This window comes from Melanotaenia boesemani, chromosome 2 (assembly GCF_017639745.1).
Source record: "Melanotaenia boesemani isolate fMelBoe1 chromosome 2, fMelBoe1.pri, whole genome shotgun sequence".
NCBI lineage: Eukaryota > Metazoa > Chordata > Actinopteri > Atheriniformes > Melanotaeniidae > Melanotaenia > Melanotaenia boesemani.
The window spans coordinates 31,460,296-31,475,725 of record NC_055683.1 but is presented as its reverse complement, the minus strand read 5'-3'; the positions used below and the strand labels follow the sequence as shown (position 1 = coordinate 31,475,725).

Sequence of the window (15,430 nt, the reverse complement as noted above, 5' to 3'; positions counted from 1 at the left end):
TTGTGTCAGTTCTTCATGGATATTATGCATAAAAATACATTTATTGCCTAAGATAATATTTTAATATCATTTGAACTCTGCAAGCTTATTTACAACCCAGTGAGCATTTCTTATCTAAGTTAAAACTTAAAATTCAGCATGGAAATTAAATAAATGGAAAAAAACTAATACTGTTTTTAGTTTCCTACATGAAATTAATCTGTAAAACAGCAATAAAATAAATTGCAAGCTTTAAAAAAAGGGTTGCACCTCTTAGTATCCAGATAAAAAAGAACAAAATACTCACACTGAGTCATTTATTTGGCTCACATCACAGATAAAAGTACACTTAAGCATTTCAACTTCAATTCTGACAAGGTCAATCGCAGAATAAATACAACACCTCTAAATTTTAAACAGGTGTCAACTTCAACTAATTATTCAATTTCCAATCCTCTTAATCACATCATACAAACCACTCTCAGTTACATATCACTGTTGTTAGAAATGCAACACTAAAATTAACATTCTCAGGCCAGAAAACATCTAAGACTGAAATCCTCATTAAGTCCATTTGGCATCATAGTATTTAGTGTAGATATCCAGTACATCTATATGGGCCAGTTTCTTCAAAAGATCACCTCCTCTTGTTGATGTCTTCAACCTCTCAATTCCACAGAACCTCAATGAAGATGGTAAGATGGTGAAAGAGTATTTTATTCTCCTTCATCTGGATACTGAGATGTGCAACCCTTTTTTATTTTTGTAATTGTTGGATTTTAGGTTTAGCACTCTACAAAGAATTTACAAGTAGAAGTGCAACTTCTTCCCTGTAAAATACATTACAATAGAAATAGCTGTACTAACAAAAAGCCACCTTAAATAACACAAAAGGGCAATGTTAAAAGAAGTCTTGCATTAAATATTGGTATTAAATATTAAGTCTTTCATAGAAGGTTTTATTCTTGGTCTTAAAAGCAGAGAGCTACTTCGCATTCCTCACTCAGTTTGGGAGCTGCTTCCACAACAGAGGAGGGATACAGTCAAAAGCTAGGCAGCTGTAATTTAGGAGATAAAATGGTTGTTTTTTAATTGGATGGGCTGGACCAATCCTCAATTATAGCATGTGTTGAAGCTTCCTTTGAAATACAAAACAACTATCTATCAGTTCGTGTACGATATGTGTGTTGTTCAGTCATGGTCAATGGTTGGTATTACCGTCCCTGCCTAAGTATCATTTTCTTCTCTTAACCATAACAATATTAATAAACATTAGTGATGTTAATAAAACAGTATTATTTTTAGGAGAATTCTATAACAGTTCTATAATAAATTGTGTCATTTCAGTTGTATTATCATTAGAAAGTTTTTGTCAATGTTAATTTTAACACTATCAATTTTAATTTTGTATTTTCAGTAGAATTTTGTTTAACACTTTTAATAGTAATTAGAAACCAGAAAATAGCTACTTTTGTTTCCGTCCAGACGACATAGAGCTGTAGTCAAGCATGTGTTTCTCAGTATGGTTACGTAGTTAGACCATAGACTGTATAGAAAAGCCGTTCTCGTTGCTGATTTGATAAGCTTGTCAGTTGGGGCGTGGTTACTGAGAAACGAGGAAGTGGCGTTTCCTCTGCAATAACAAAGTTGCCTTCTATGTAAATATGTTCGATAAAAGTATTTAAATGGTTAGTATGACATAAACATCAAACATACAAGTTATGTCGTCACTGTTTCTTTAGCTCTCATTCAGTAACAGATAAAGTGTTAAATCTATAACAGACAGGCATCTACTATATTTATTATTTTAGATAGTTTAAAGGAAAACTATGATCACCATCTGTTATCATCTTCTAAGTAGGTTCTGTGTTTTGCACATCATTAAATGTTACTTTTATGTGATATATATTAACCTACATGTGCCCCCGGGCCGTGTCAGGCCAGGTATTTGTGCTACGTATGCGTGCTAAAAGGTTGACACCCCACACTGATATTGCTTCAGTCTGGACTTGGCTCACACTACAAGCTCTGGCTAAAGGACCAGTTAGCAAGTAAGTAATGCGGTCGTTTTTATGTTTGGCCAATGCATTAGTCAGAGCAACAAAATAATATTAATTTCTAAATTATGTAGACGTAGCAGCCGCTCAGTTTTAGGTTCCCAGATCCTATTCACGTCGGGCTATTGTGTGGATGGATATAAAGCTTTACATGGGGAGGAGGAGGTGAGGACGAGCCGAGTAGATAAGAAGAGAGGTGGCTTATTGGCTGGCTGTTGCCACTAACCCATATTTTACCAGAAACCAGAAGACTTGCTTTTTTCTGTTACAGGCCGTAAAACAACGACATCGCACTTCAGGAGCTACACAGAGGACATGATAATCGAGGAGAGGGCCCGTATCTGCATTTTACTGCGCCCACACCGAATTCATTGAGTCGGTAACCAGCGTCCGACATGGGGAAGGAAGTAAATGGTGTTTCACGGAGCCGGTTTGAGGTGAGTTAACCGTGTATAGTAACTGACAGTCATCGACTCACATTAAGCAAAGCTGTTAAAAATGCCAGCGTATGGTCCTGCACGATGAGTGTTGCTGTATTTATTGCAAAGCTGCGCTTATTTTGAGGCTATTGATGCAGCTTCCGCAGTCAGTGTTTGGGATTAGGTCAAACACTGTTGTTTTGTTCAGACCACATACAGCCGAGGCCTGGCATGTCATTTCGTTAAGGACAGTCGTCGATGTTTTCCCTTCAACCCTGACGTGCTGTTATTAGCAAAACTGAGGATTTTTAATTGTGCTAAAATGTTATCCTTCCCCTTTGCGCCGTCAAAACAAAGACAACGAGGCCACGGAGCACGCCGAAAGAAAACAACACAGTAATTGAAGAAAGCGAATTTGTGGACTTCACTTTGGAGTTGTAGTTGTTTTTATACTGAACTCGTGCTTTAAACTGTCATTTTTTTTGTGCGGCTTTTGGCGGAGGTATTTGTATTTGTTTATGTGGCTGCCGCTGCGGTGGTGGGGGGGCCTCGGTTGTGACTAAAACCTGTACCCGCTATTGCACTCAAATATAAACTAATAACCTCACACCACTATAGCGTAATCCACAACATCGCCTGTGCTGAGAGCATAATGACTTCCAGGACACACACACACAGGCTACGACGTTGTTGATCGGAAGTATCGCCATAAACTTTGTGTGTTAGCAGCGCACGCGTAGCTTATATATGGGTAAAATCATGAGCACAATGCCATGTATCCGGCCGGTAACACTGGCCCGTGTAGCCTGGGGGCTAGATGTTGTTTAATCCCCAGCTAGTGTGGGATTTGTGTGTGGTTTTATTTATTTTTAACGGTGCAACAGCTGACGACTCAGAAGACTCAGGCCGTTACCTTCTGGCCCGACAGCTGCGGTGGAGCTGCTAAGCTAACTCGATTTCGCGCAGGGGGAAACCGGAAATGCCTTAAATCGGCTTTCAAAGTAATATATATATATATATTATTCCAAACTTTGACAGACCTCAAGTCTTCAAATGTGCTACACTAATATTTTAAGAATTTAACCATTTCAGTATGTTTCCCAATTAAATTTAATAATTAGGAAGCTTATTTACTTTAATTAAATAAACTATTTTATCTGAACTCATATTTGGGCTCTGGAAACAATCTGACTTCATATTAAAAGCTATAGTCAAAGGAGCAGTAACTTACATCTACATTGTAACACCCAGCAGAAACTTGAGGTGTGGGTAATTCCATCATTCCTCAGACCGAATATGCTTTTACTACTCAAGCGAAAGAGACCTTTTAAAGAATGTATTCCCCTCACCACCAGAGGGGGCGCTGCACCAAGAATTACTGAAGTAAAATACAAGAAACACTACAAACATGAAAACCCGTTCAACTATTGGTTATTGCAGGATGCCTTCTGTTTCTACCACATAACGGCAAAATATGGAGCTGCATCAGATCCTAGTGGTTTTGGGCTGACCATATTTTTATCAGAACTTTTACAGAGTTCTTTGATGTCTGACTGCGAACAATTTCTCCCATCCAGAACCTCCTTTGATCCCATACGCGTTTGTTTTAATCGTGTTTACTCACAATGGTGTGCGCTGAACCCCTAATGCACTTTGCTTTATAGTCCATGTCTTGTCTTCGGTCCTCTTGAAGCAGACCGAGACTCACATTTTTATCCCGAATCAGTTTGTTTCCACATTCACAATTCCCGAACAAACCAGATTTTCCAAGCTATTTTTCTAGGATTTAAATCAAGGCTCTTATGAATGCACCCTGACAGCAAAACTCCTAACGATTGTGCATCCATACATAAGAAGTCAGCACCATTCTGGACTTTAAATGAAAACCAGTATGCTTTGAGTTCCAGAAGTTTCATCGCTCTCACCACAATGTTCAAATATTAGTATCTAGTTTTTGTGCTTACTAAAACATAAGGTCAACATCACTAATATACCTTTTTATTTATTTCTAGCTTTTTATGGGTTTACTTCTGTTGGTTAAGATGAAACTATGTGGTAAGCTACTCTGGGATTTTGAGGATTTTATATAAATTCTGATAAATGATTAGTTTTAGCATCTGTGGTGTATTGGTAACATTTTAATTTCTTTGCACCAAAGGAAAATGACAAAAAACAGCTTAGGGACAGAAATGCCCCAGTTAGTGAGTTTTACTTTGAAATGTATTGATGGAAGTTGTGTTGAGTTCACAGTTCAGTGTATTTATTGATTTACTGTTCTATATCGAACCACAACAAAACCCCAAAACCACAACAACCTGAAAAGTAAACTAAAAATTACACCATATTAACAAATTCTGATTGTAGCTTGTATTCACATTTAAAATAAAAGGGTAACAACTTTAAACTTCAGCACAAGTTAGCCAGTTTACTAATAACACGTCAAGCTCACTGAAATCGAGGTTGGATTTGTAATGTTACTGTAGTATTTGGCCATATGGTTCACACTTCTGACCCTCTCAGAGTCCTAGACGTGTATCTCAAAACAAAAATGGGGTACAAAAATAATCAACATTTGTAAACTAGATACTTGTTTTTATACAAGTCCAGAATTATTCTTATTGTTATTATTGTATCGGTTCACATACAGTTTCATTCATTGCATTTAATGCTGAGGATTTTAGTAGACTTTCCCTTAACTTGACCCAATTTATGCCAGAATATTCAACTGTCCCATCTACTTTGTTTTATGCCTCTCTGCCATCACAGTTATACATAGGTTTCTCCACCAATGAAATAACTAATTAGTGAAACCGTGTGGCATACAAAGTGGTAAATCAGTTATAATCTTTAACTCCACTGAACCAAGATGTTGAACAGTTGAAAACGGGTAGCTCTTTAAAATGATTTGTGTAAATACAGATTAAAATGAAGATTAACTTGCAAAAGGCACATATTTACCATCTATACAGATCTCCTGTTGTATCTATTGAAGGCTTTTGTTTCTAGTGTATACACAATGGGTTTGTTTTCTGTAAGGATTGTGTCTAAGTAAAGATTAATTATATAAGAAGAAATTAATTAAGAAATTCTTGCTGAGATAAAATCTACTTCACTTTAAATTCGCACCATCACGTTGTCTATCTGGTTGGCTCTGTTTTCTTTCAGTTTCCAATAGTTTGTCAGTTTATTTATTTCAAATGATAATTTGTTCTGTGTGGAGTCTGATCTTCATCTTGTGAAATATAATAACATTTTGTTTGGGTTTTACTGTGATCTCTAGCTTGAGGATACAGCTCAGCCACCTCCTGCCAGGCTTACGTCACTGATTTTAGCTGACCAGTGGAGAAAACATAATGCTCACATTCATGGAGCATCAGGTTCGTTTTATGTTAAATGACAAAAGAGGACAGTGTATGCCCGTTGACCATGCACATCTGCCTCTTTGGAAATGAATCTGGATTATTTGGACAGAAGCAAGCGTTCTGGAAGGCGACTTGTCAGTCTGTTTGCCCCAAATCCAAGCGGTGAACGTCTGTCCCGTCTTTCTCCTGCAAAATTTTACACATTTGCGCTGGCAGGCAGCCCTTGTGTAGACAGATGTCTGTGTGTGTGTGTGTGTGTGTGTGTATGTGTGTGATGTTTGTGTGTTTTTAACAGGGAGACATAGAAAGGCTTTGACCCAGGGCTGACTGGTTTTTCAAAGGTCTAAGCATTAATTTTAAATGGCAGATATGTCAGTTGTTTTTTTCTTTGTGCTGATAAATGGGTTTATAAGTCCCTCAAAATCCAAAGCTATTTTATGGATCTGGATAGACACCTTTTAATCAAAATGGTACTCTTCTGGGACTTATAAATCATTACCCCTTTTATTTATTTATTTACAGATAACAAATGCATGACTTATTTGAGATTATGGATGTGTCATGTTTGTTCCTGACAAGAAAAGCAAATAATGACCATTATACCCCTTGCTGATTCACGTCCTGTAAATAATGTGTGCACTTTTCATTTGCACACTGAAACCCTTAATTACTCTTCCACTGGTTCAGATTTATTTTTCCAAGTCTATGGTGGGAAAATGAAATGAGGCAGATGTTGCTTCATCCGTGGATGCTCCCAAACATTATTGTCTTGCATTTCACAATCTTGCAGAGTTGCCACAAATTATAGGTACCCTTCATCTACAGTGAGGGGGCGTGTGTGTTCTCATCTTAATAAATGTTGATTTATTGTCTCTTTGTGTACTGAGGTTTTTTATTTTTTCCCTGTAGATTATCGCCTGGTATTTGTGCTTGCACAGCATGCATTTATTTGTGTGGAAATCTATTAACTTTTTGCAAAAGCTAGAACACTTCTGTGAGTCATGAAAGATTTATCATAGCTGATTTCAGTGGTGATATTGCAAACTCATTAGTGTAAACAAATAAGAGTGTGTATTCATGACAGATAACATGAAAGCAAATGCCATCTCAGCTCAGTAGTCGAGTCCTGTATCACTGATTTTGCTTAGACGACGCAAAACTCTGTGTCTTGAGCTGTTTTTATCTTCTGTCACCCTTTGTTTCTCAAGAACTGACACTGAATCCATCTCAGCTAATGTGATTATGGTCATTTATCTTTGCTTATGTGTTGGATGTCATTGAGTTAGGTGAGTAGATTGAAGGGGCCCAAATCTCATTAAGACAGGCTGCCAGGACTGATAATTCTCTTCTGTTTTATTTCAGATGTTCACAAATAGTGACGAGGCGGTCATCAATAAGAAGCTACCCAAGGAGCTGTTACTACGGTGAGTGACCTCTTTTGCAAAAGTACATAGGTGGCATGCAGATCTTCATACACAAGAGCAATTCTGGATTTAAACCAACCTCCAACGCCCTCACTATATACGGTATATTCAGTAACTCAATAAGGATGCAAATTTTCCCCCTAGTTCCCCATCCCATGTTGCTCCCCCTAATTCTATAAGTGTAATTATAAGGACTTGCTTGTGGCTATAAAACATTTAAATCGGTAAAAAAACGAACAAAAAAAAAATCACAAGCCTCTCAGCAAACAGAAAATGAAGGCCATAACTCAAGCCTCGTCCTTGCCAGACAAGCTAGCTGTGCTGCGGCTGCTTGGCCAGGGGCAGTGCTCCTGATTTGTGAGGTTGGCAGACAGTACTGTAATTCACTACATCCCTGCTTCAACTGAAACACTTTACTGCATTTGTAGTTTCCACATCTTTCCTGCACACTGGGCAAACATCCCTCCTGATGTCAAAAGACGATATTAGCTGATTTACTCGCGTCTTTGCTGTGAGGGGAAGCACATGCAGCGTTGAGTTGAGGGCAGCTTAGTGCAAAAAGGAAGCTGCTGGCAGTAGTAATCAGATTCTAAAGCATCCCTGTCTGTCTTCCAGAATCTTCTCCTTTCTGGATGTGGTGACACTCTGTCGCTGTGCCCAAGTCTCTCGGGTAAGTTCCTGTAAATGTGTTTTTGTTGTTTTTTTTGTTTTTTTTAAAAATAATGCTTTGAAAATAATCACAACTCTAAATGTTTGTCTCTTCCTCGCTGTTTTCAGTCCTGGAATGTCCTGGCTTTGGATGGCAGCAACTGGCAGAGAATCGACCTCTTTGATTTTCAGAGGGACATTGAAGTGAGCAAAACTTGAATTACCCTTCCTCCCATTTACTTTACTCTTGTGTTGCTTTACTCTGAATTTTCCTAAAACAAGCTGTACAAGCAAACTCAGTAGGCTGAACTGATTGTTTGTTTTTTTTTTTTTACAGGGCCGGGTGGTGGAAAACATTTCAAAGCGATGTGGGGGGTTCCTTAGGAAGCTGAGTCTTAGAGGCTGCCTGGGTGTGGGCGACAGCGCCTTAAGGTGAGTTTGGTGACAACTTAGCCTGACGGAAATTCTCTTTGGAGTGTCTGAATGAAGAGGCAGTTTGACTGAATCCACCTTTTTCTGTAGGACCTTTGCACAGAACTGCAGGAACATTGAGCTGCTTAGTCTGAACGGCTGTACCAAGATCACTGACAGGTATGGGTGTCATCACGTAGAAGTGCTGCAGAAATGTTGTATACACTCTGTTCTTGAAAATGTTCATTATCATCCTTTTGCAGCACATGTAATAGCCTCAGTAAGTTCTGTCCAAAGCTGAAGCACCTGGACCTCGCCTCCTGCACTTGCATCACCAACCTGTCACTTAAAGCTCTCAGGTGTGTCACTTCTGAATATAAAACATCTATAAAGAACAAATGTGTCATTCATTGAAACCGTTGCTTTGACAATACTCTTTATGCTTTCACAAGTTTCTAAATCCAACCTTTTGCTTTGTTCCTTTTTGTCAGTGAGGGCTGTCCTCTGTTAGAGCAGTTAAACATCTCCTGGTGTGATCAGGTCACAAAGGACGGCATCCAGGCTCTGGTACGCTCCTGTCCTGGACTCAAAGGCCTTTTCCTCAAGGGGTGCACCCAGGTACTGTTAATGGTTCATAACTGGTTGCAATTAAATTCAGTCAAGTTTTATCATGCTTTAGAGGAAAGCGATACCATTCATATTGCACCTTCTTATTATTCAACATGACTTTATTGGTGATTATCTACCCTATGACAATCTCTCCCACAGTTAGAAGATGAGGCCCTGAAGCATATTGGGGCTCACTGTCCAGAGTTGGTCACACTTAACTTGCAGACATGCTCAGTAAGTACATTTATCAAGACTGGATTACGTAGTTGTAATAAAACAGTTTTGATTCATTTAGAAAAAATATGATTTCAGAGTAATTACTGTAATGCAATCTAGTCTTTATTTAGATCAGAAATATAGGTAGACACTATCTGACTGATGTCCTGTCCCTCCAATTGTGTTGTTGGTTGAATGCAGGTGTGTTCACATTGTTTGTGGTAGCACAGTTCAGTTCTTCAAGAATTCTTGAATGTCTTGAACAGATGATGCCCTCACCACACCTCATCTGGCTGAGGTCAGGATTCAGGTTTTAGGCTTTCTTTGCAACACACATACACACACTTCCAACACAATTCCCTCATCAGACCATTCAGACTCAAACCGGGTTGTTGAAGTTGTCAGTAAACGGGCGTTTTTTTTTTCCACTATGGACCATCTGTTGTTACTAATTTATTCTTCTTGCGTCTTCATTAACAACTTTCTTGGTGTATTAATTGTTCAGTAATGATATGTTTGTCTAGGGTCTTTACTCATCTGTTCCCATGTGTTGCTACTCTTTGTGCTTTTCAAACTATTTTTTTTTCCATTTCTATTAGTTCTTTCTCATCTGTTTCTCCTTTTGTCTGAACACTTCAAAGTTTTCTTGAAAAATACTTTGAACAGAGAAATGCAGGGGAAAGGAAATTGCTCTCAGAAGCTGAGGTAGTACATGAATTGATGTGCCTTTTGATGCATTCCCACCAGAGAGCACAGCACAGAGGAAAAAGTTTTGCATGGCATGTTTTTCACTTTTAACCATGGATGCAGATGTAAACAGATCCCACCCCTCAACCCTCACAACCCTTTATCACACACACAAACACTTTTCTTTTTCTTTGAGCAGCAGATCACAGATGAGGGCCTCATCACAATTTGTCGGGGTTGTCACCGCCTGCAGTCTCTGTGTGTGTCGGGTTGTGGCAACATCACAGATGCCATCTTGCATGCCCTGGGACAGAACTGCCCCCGCCTCAGGTGAATTTACACACATACCCAACCTCATTGTCAACCTGGCTATGGACAATTTCCTAAACCCTGCAAAAAATTGTAAAACAGTTTAGGTTGACAATGAAGAATTTGAATTTGGTTTCAGATTGACTTGCAGTCTCTCTGATTTTAAATAAATAGGTAGATGGTAATTATTAAAAAATGATTAAATTTCTGTATTTACTATTCAGAATATTAGAAGTGGCTCGCTGCTCTCAGCTTACAGATGTGGGCTTCACTACATTAGCCAGGGTAAGTAAGCATGTTTTTATCCCTGTACAGTGCATGCTTATGCATAGCGAGGTGGATATTAATCTACTACTTATTAGTTTTTTTGTTTAGTTTTTTTTTGGTCTGCCCTATAAAAGGATTTGTTCCTAAAACAAACTTTAACCACACCAACAAGCTCTTTCCAATTTTTCTGTAGAATTGTCATGAACTCGAGAAGATGGATCTAGAAGAATGTGTGCAGGTAAACGTATGTCTCATGTGTGAACTCTGCTGTCATGGTGATCTACATGTCTACAGTTTTTCATTTTGCATCAGATCACAGATGGAACACTCATCCAGCTGTCAATCCACTGCCCTCGCTTGCAAGTCCTGGTGAGTGTGAAACGTTCCTCTGGAACTTTTTTGTGCTGTATCACAGCTTGTTTTGACTGACAGTGAAGTAATGGAGCTTCTGCTTTGGTACCACTGTGTTCCTGCAGAGTCTGTCTCACTGTGAACTGATCACCGATGATGGCATCAGGCACCTCGGCAGCGGACCCTGCGCTCACGACTGTCTGGAGGTGATTGAGCTGGACAACTGCCCTCTTATCACAGACGCATCGCTGGAGCACCTAAAGAACTGCCATAGTCTGGATCGCATTGAGCTGTACGACTGCCAGCAAATCACCCGCGCAGGCATCAAGAGACTAAGGGTGAGTTGTGTTGGCTGACAAGTATGAGTAAGCACTGATTCATGTGCAGAATACTCAGCAGACACATTTTGTAAAGTCAGCATATGCCTGTTGGTGTAAAATTTCTTAACGGTCACAAATGTATGTGACTGCAAGTTTAAAGCTGTGATGCTTGCAGCTGATAGAACAGCTGGTGCGTTTGTGTCAGTCATTCAAGCTGCTTTTGGATTATTTACTACTGTTTATTCGTGTAAAGTAAACTTTTTCACTTTAAAGTGAAACTATTTCTCATTAAACATGTTTAGTTGAGTTAAACTTGTTATATTTGTAAAAAATTACAGCACAAACATCGTTCGGACTTGGCGTTGCTGTGTGAGTTAACCCTTTTACTCCAGATACATAATGTTTTTAATGTCATTTAACTTAAAAATGGAAAACTGAAATCTAAAATGGAAGGTGAACTTTTAAAAGCACCCATGTGCAAACTGACAGAAATTAAATGCAATATTCGGAACTTTGTTTTTCATAAGACAAGCGCTGAATGATAATTAAAAGCCCCCGCATCATGTTGCACCACTGTTGCCACGTTAGCCAGGAGGGACAAATCAAACTGTGTGCCTCTTCATCTCCTTTTCTCCTCCAGCCTACTGTCTTTAACTTGGAAATCAGTCTCAACAAAACATTTAAGGGTGTATCTCAATTCTAAAAATGGATCTGCAGGAGTGAGGAGGCTTAATGTCGGTGCTATATGCAAAGACAAAACTGTGCATCCTTAAACTGTTTTAGGTATCTGTGGCATCTAAAGAGGGCATGACATTAATCTTGGATTAAAAATTGAATAAAAACACTAAATGTGCACATTGTTATAATCCTCTCATGCTAATCCAACAGAAATAATACAAACCAATTCTCTAAAATCTGATGTTTTCTATAACACAACAAACTCAAATCCATAATATGTTAATTTTATTTTTTACATTTATTTTGAAGTAGCAACGAAATTTTATGTAGCATTTTTCACTGAATAGCTGTTTGTTTTTTTGTTTTGTTTTGTTTTGTGTTTTTTTTTTTGTACTCTTATTGTATTTACTTGGTGGCAGGTCACTGTGTCAGGATTGGGTAAAACTGGAAGATTAGTTGCTCTTACAAAATCATTAAGTTAAAAGGAAATGAAAAGGGGAAAAGCTAAGTGCTGAAAGGTCAAACTCAGAAATCTTTGTAAGCATTCAAACTCTGAATCATCAGGCTACACTGCATTGGAAGCAGTCATGCTACCATGATCAGTATAGCTACATGGGCAACAGTCTGCAACCAGGAATATAACATGGATCTGTATTACACGAGAAGGAAGCCATATCAATTCTGCACAAAAACAGCTCATATCAGGACAGATGGGACAGAGACTGTGGTCAGATGAATCAGTATTTCAGCTGCTTTTGGGACAAAGTTAAATTGAATGCTTTGTACCAAAGACCATCTAGGCTGTTATCAGTTTAAGGATGCAGTGGGGCTTCATAGACCCAGTGTGTGTGTTGCCTGTCTGCATTCCAAGTCTGTCTCTTTTTTACAATGTTCAGGGCATCATAAAAGGGAGAATCAATCAGTCAATGACAACCACAGAAATTGTGTATTTAGTCAGATGAGCAGATTTGTCATGCAAAACTGCAAAAATGAGGGTCCTCCGTCTCAAAACAATTAAATGATAATGTCACAGAATGCTAAATGTGGCTCTGTCCCCTCATTTCGTTTTTAAACGTGTTACTGGCATCAAATTCTAGATTTTTGTTTTCTTTAAATACAAAGGAGTTGGTCAGTAAAGATGCAAAAACATATTTTAGTTTTGTAGTTGTGCCTGTTATTAAAAAGTAGAAAACTAATCAAATTAAAGATCACAGTTTTTGTTACATTTTTAGAAAACGTCCCACATTTCCTGTAAGTGGGTTTTATACGCTGATTCAAGTATTTGAGAACTATTTTGCCATCGTTTTTCTTGAGCATCTCCTTTTTTTTGATGGATTTTTTTTTAAATATTTAAGAGAAAATTGTACTTTCTACTCCCGCATTTGACTGCTGTAATTCACATAAAACTATGTACTGAACAGACTTACAGATAATAATATTTTGATCCAAGTCTTCTAAGGCATCACAGAAGAGCTTAGACCGGTGTGCTTTAGCTTCTTGTCACCAGTGACGGCTAACAACTGATCATAATGCAGAGGAGGTAGTCAGATGACATGGATTCACATTTTGTCCAAAATGAATTGTGATGCCTTAGTCACCGCACCACCCACATAAAGGAATGAATCAAAACCGTTTAACCGTATCCTCGACAGCAGCAAGTACAGTAAATGCTCTGTCCAGATTAAGTTGGATTTGTCATTATCTGATCTCATGTTTGTCACTTCACTTTTAAAAGAAGTCAATCAAACGCATGACTGTCTAAATAAATACAAATTTATCACCAGTGGGTCGTATTTACTGATGTTTGTGATGCTGCAAATGGGTTGAGCTACTTAAAGCAGTTTTTAAAATTTGTCTGAGTTATTCACACGTTTCCATGTTTTTGTATTTTTTTTCCCCCTCAGACTCATCTGCCTAACATCAAAGTGCATGCGTACTTCGCTCCTGTCACTCCACCCCCTTCTGTTGGAGGCAGCCGTCAGAGGTTTTGCCGCTGCTGTGTCCTGCTATGATGTAAAGACAACAACCCCCCCTTTCCTGTCCTCTTTCGTCCCTCGAAGCCCAACACTTCCACCCTGAACTGCTGTCCCCCTCCCATCCTTTGCCACTGGTCTATAGACTACAGGCTGGTGTGCTGATGTGAGCTGCAGAGAGAGGAAGAGAGACAAACAACGCTACAGGGTCTTGTGTAACTTTCCCAATAAACATTCTCTAATCTCACCGACTTCAGATACACAACAGGCTGATACACAGACACAATCAACATTTAGAAGAATCTCAGCTCTTTCCTAGGCTGGAAGTAATGGAAACATCAGTATTATGAGAGGGTTACATGATCATCACTTTAAAGGGATTTAAATTTCCCTCAAATGAAGTATGAATTAAAGCCAAACTCTTCTGGAGACTTTTTTTTTTTTAAAGATTTCACTTAACCTCTCAGTTCCCTTGGTGTTGAAGGTCACTGAACAGCTACCTCTAAACAGGAACTGCACATGAGTAAGTTCAGTGTTTGCTTCTGCAGGCTGTTTATTAAAAAAAAAAAAAAAATGTTAAAGGGCAGCATTGCCAGTTAACTGCCAACACCCCAACACCCACAAAGCAGAAAGCCTTTTTATTTAGTGTTTTTTTTTTTTTGTTTGTTTTTTTTAAGAATACTTGCAGCTATTTGCACTTACAGTAAAACACAGACGAGACACTTTACAAAGATGACCATCTCAGAATTGAAGGCATTTTACTAGCACCACACACCAGCGCTTGCAGCCGCTGTGCTCTCACCTCTCTCTGTCTCTCTGTTACAATCAGAGGCTTCAAGTTATGACGAGAGGAAGGAAAAACAAAAAAACAACAAAAAAAAAAAAACAAAGTTTAATATTTTTCTAAAAATGGACACCAATTAAGACTCAGAAGTGGGGACTTGAGAAGATGCCAAATGTTGCATGTAACTCCTCTAGTTTTTTAAAATCTAATTGTAAATATGTGAGGACTGTGGGAGTTGGAGAGTCTAAGCCAGTTTAAACATGAGATAAGATGGGGCAGAGAATGCAAGTCAATGTTCTGAGGGAACTCTGAAGCTCAAGCATGTATATGTGAGAGCGAAAATGAGCTGGATTGTGATAGCACCAACAGAAAAGACACTTTTATTTTTATTTTAAAGGAGGAGTAAAGAGAAAAATGGTCACTACATAAATCCATGCTGTCTGACCAGGACAATGGAAAGAAAAAGCCAACTGAAAACAATCAAAAAGTACGTCGTCTTTCAGTTTGATTTCATTAAGTTGCTCTTGTTTTTTTGCGTCATTGATGGTTCTGGCTATAAGGAACTGGTGAATTGCACGCAGTGGTGGAAGCATGTGCTTGACGTCGGGAGTTGCACCTGCGACTCCTCGGCTCCCATGAGGCCTTGCGGAGGACGGAATGACGGCGCCTTACACCCTGCCACACGAGACCACCTCCGTCTGTCCGGAGACCAGTGATACTGCCGGAGGGAGGGAGGAGGTAAAGACCGGATCAGACTCGTGGAGTCACCTAAAGAAGATGACTGAATCTTGAGCGCACAATTCTGGCCCGCAGACAAGACACGATGGAATGATTACTTTTGCCACAGAGGGCTATAAAGGACCTCAGTTCCCCACCCTTTGAAGTATTGAAGCCTTTTCTTATGGATAACCTTGTCCTGCACTTGCACCTGCTTTA

General features: G+C 38.9%; 1 protein-coding gene across 3 annotated transcripts; it reads left to right on the top strand.

The window, feature by feature from the left end:
- The first annotated feature begins 1,930 nt into the window (after nt 1–1,930).
- fbxl20 (F-box and leucine-rich repeat protein 20) lies at nt 1,931–14,620 on the top strand. 3 transcript variants are annotated; one of them, XM_041969663.1, is made up of 17 exons: nt 1,932–2,030; nt 2,111–2,201; nt 2,308–2,473; nt 7,180–7,241; nt 7,857–7,911; nt 8,019–8,093; nt 8,227–8,321; nt 8,412–8,480; nt 8,564–8,659; nt 8,792–8,918; nt 9,069–9,143; nt 10,012–10,142; nt 10,346–10,406; nt 10,582–10,626; nt 10,701–10,757; nt 10,865–11,077; nt 13,642–14,620. In XM_041969663.1, the coding sequence occupies exons 3-17, from the start codon at nt 2,432–2,434 to the stop codon at nt 13,747–13,749; spliced, it is 1,311 nt and encodes a 436-aa protein (XP_041825597.1). In that variant the 5' UTR covers nt 1,932–2,030; nt 2,111–2,201; nt 2,308–2,431; the 3' UTR covers nt 13,750–14,620. The 3 variants fall into 3 exon arrangements, with proteins under 3 accessions (XP_041825606.1, XP_041825597.1, XP_041825614.1); XM_041969672.1 differs by lacking the exon at nt 2,111–2,201 and having other exon boundaries at nt 1,931–2,030; XM_041969680.1 differs by lacking the exon at nt 1,932–2,030 and having other exon boundaries at nt 2,043–2,201.
- Nucleotides 14,621–15,430: the final 810 nt, after the last annotated feature.